Source organism: Primulina tabacum, chromosome 8, assembly GCF_025594145.1.
Source record: "Primulina tabacum isolate GXHZ01 chromosome 8, ASM2559414v2, whole genome shotgun sequence".
Lineage (NCBI taxonomy): Eukaryota > Viridiplantae > Streptophyta > Magnoliopsida > Lamiales > Gesneriaceae > Primulina > Primulina tabacum.
This window is the reverse complement of record NC_134557.1, coordinates 8,944,779-8,946,740: the sequence shown is the minus strand read 5'-3', so window position 1 is coordinate 8,946,740 and position 1,962 is coordinate 8,944,779. Positions and strand designations below refer to the sequence as shown.

The following is a 1,962-nucleotide window of genomic DNA, read 5'->3' as shown; positions in this document are numbered from 1 at the left end:
CTCAATTTCGAGCGACTCCAACTTTTCATAAAAACCCTCTAACTCCTCCTCGCCGAACCAATCGTTTCTCATCTGCGTCGAACCAGCAACAACAAACAACGTAGCGCCACCATTGTTACGACATGATTCGCGAGCTTGCATCAATGGACAAAGTGAAGAAATAAAACATTTAACTCACAAAGTAAGGGTAGCCTTTATTGATGCTCAACTCTTGAGGAGCACTCTCCATGAAAAGATGTGTATAGTACAGAACAAAACACCACATTCCTCACCATTTCTCTGCTGTGGAACCTGAATTTCAATTTTTTTTAAGAAACAGAGAACGTATAACAGTTTAAGTCATTTATAAACGTTCATACTCGAGGACATTGCTACCTCGGGAACCAAAAGGGGAATGTCATTAATCAGCTTTATGTTCTCATGTCTATCCTGTGTTTCGAATATGTCCACGACGAAACTGTGAATTGTAAAAGCATTTTAAGTGAATCATGAAACATAAAGTGGGCATTTTAAAGTATCATCCATACTCAAAAGTACCTTCGTATAAGGGGCTCGAGTCTCATAGGATCCAACGCACGCAGCGAGTCGAGCAGCAGCATACATGGAGTCCTGGTTCCGGATTTCAGGCTTTCACCAAAGTGACACATGATCAAGAGATACCAGTGAGACCTAATAAAATAATGCATTGATTAGTCCGTACCGAATGGGACGCCCTTAAGGGCAGGCAGGCAATGCAAGGTTTTGTTGTAAGAAGGTTGCATACCACATGACAATGGGAACAAAAACATATGTTTTCGAAAATATGTTCTCCTTCTTGATCCAAGTCAGTACCCTATCTCTAAAACATTCGTTATTGTACATGCAAAACCATAGACAGTTTAAGTATGTGCACCGGTCCCTTTTCTCTTCTGGAGTATCCATCCATATTCTCCTACAAAATCACCAAATTTTCGCAAAACTATATATATATCTTGGACTCAATGGCATTGTAAATTGATAAAACCATACCGGAAATAGCGATCGAACACGTTGTCATACAACCTTCCGCGTAGGGCAGATTTTATCCTCGGAAATCTCCTTGGTAGCCCAAGAGAACGAAAGTTGTGGGAGACATCATTCCAATCACTTGAGACAGATCTTTTTTGTTTACATTTTCTATGAAGGTATGCACGTCTATTTGGGCACTCGTTCGGAATCCTTTCAATGGAAGACCCATCTGAAACAACCACATAGATCACGAGTCCACGGCGTTGTATCTTCTCAACAAACAAAAACAGGAAAAATAAAATTTAGAGATTTTGCTAAGCAAGCCCTTTAATTAACTCAAAAGTAAGACGATGAAACAGTGAGCGATTAAATCGATTCAAAGACAAAGAGGAAATCACACATCAGCACCACAAATCGATTCAAAAAGAAACAGAACAAGCCCGCATTTATGTGAAGAAGTAACAATCCAAAATCAAACCAACACGAAACATAAGCGAAAAACGAGCAATGCACAGATGTAGGATTCTTTTTAATTTTTTTAAAAAGGTGAAAAGTTGAATTAAACCATCGTCCCGATCTTCATTCTTTGCTCCTTCGAAACCCTCGTTGGAATCTTCATGAACCCTGGATTCAAGCAGCAGAAGGAGTTTGCTCAGTGAACTGGAAGTAAACCACGACATGCAAACATGTTTCCCGTGGCCGTCGCAGAGAACGTCGAGGAGGTGGTGGTTCTAGTTACGGAACGGTCGGGAATAATAAAAATAATAATAATATTATATAATTTTTAATTGAAAAAAATCATTAAATCTTTTTAAAAAAATTACAGAAAACATATTAATCAATGGGAAAGGAGGACTGGTTTAAAAATGGACCTTTATTTTTTTTTACCTGAAGTAAATGACAAAATCTTGATTAAATAACATGGGGGCCGCTCCCCTTTCACCCTTCTTCGATACACATATTTGATCTCCATTT

The 1,962-nt window shown here is 38.7% G+C and overlaps 1 protein-coding gene across 1 annotated transcript; it reads right to left on the bottom strand.

Annotated features, from left to right (window-relative positions):
• Positions 1–307: 307 nt before the first annotated feature.
• Positions 308–1,040, bottom strand: LOC142554817 (putative ubiquitin-like-specific protease 2A). Its single transcript, XM_075665493.1, has 4 exons — positions 1,009–1,040; positions 764–931; positions 538–669; positions 308–457 (listed from the first exon to the last, which is right to left on the bottom strand). Exons 2-4 carry the CDS (start codon positions 919–921, stop codon positions 340–342), a joined length of 408 nt encoding a protein of 135 aa, XP_075521608.1. The 5' UTR covers positions 922–931; positions 1,009–1,040; the 3' UTR covers positions 308–339.
• Between the last annotated feature and the right edge of the window lie 922 nt (positions 1,041–1,962).

Excerpts from the sequence above, each read along its gene's own strand:
- LOC142554817 (XM_075665493.1), bottom strand. The coding sequence starts at position 921 with ATGGATACTCCAGAAGAGAAAAGGGACCGGTGCACATACTTAAACTGT. Across the intron at positions 670-763 it reads TTTGTTCCCATTGTCATGTG|GTCTCACTGGTATCTCTTGA; the intron begins GTATGCAACCTT and ends TTATTTTATTAG. Across the intron at positions 458-537 it reads CTCGAGCCCCTTATACGAAG|TTTCGTCGTGGACATATTCG; the intron begins GTACTTTTGAGT and ends TACAATTCACAG.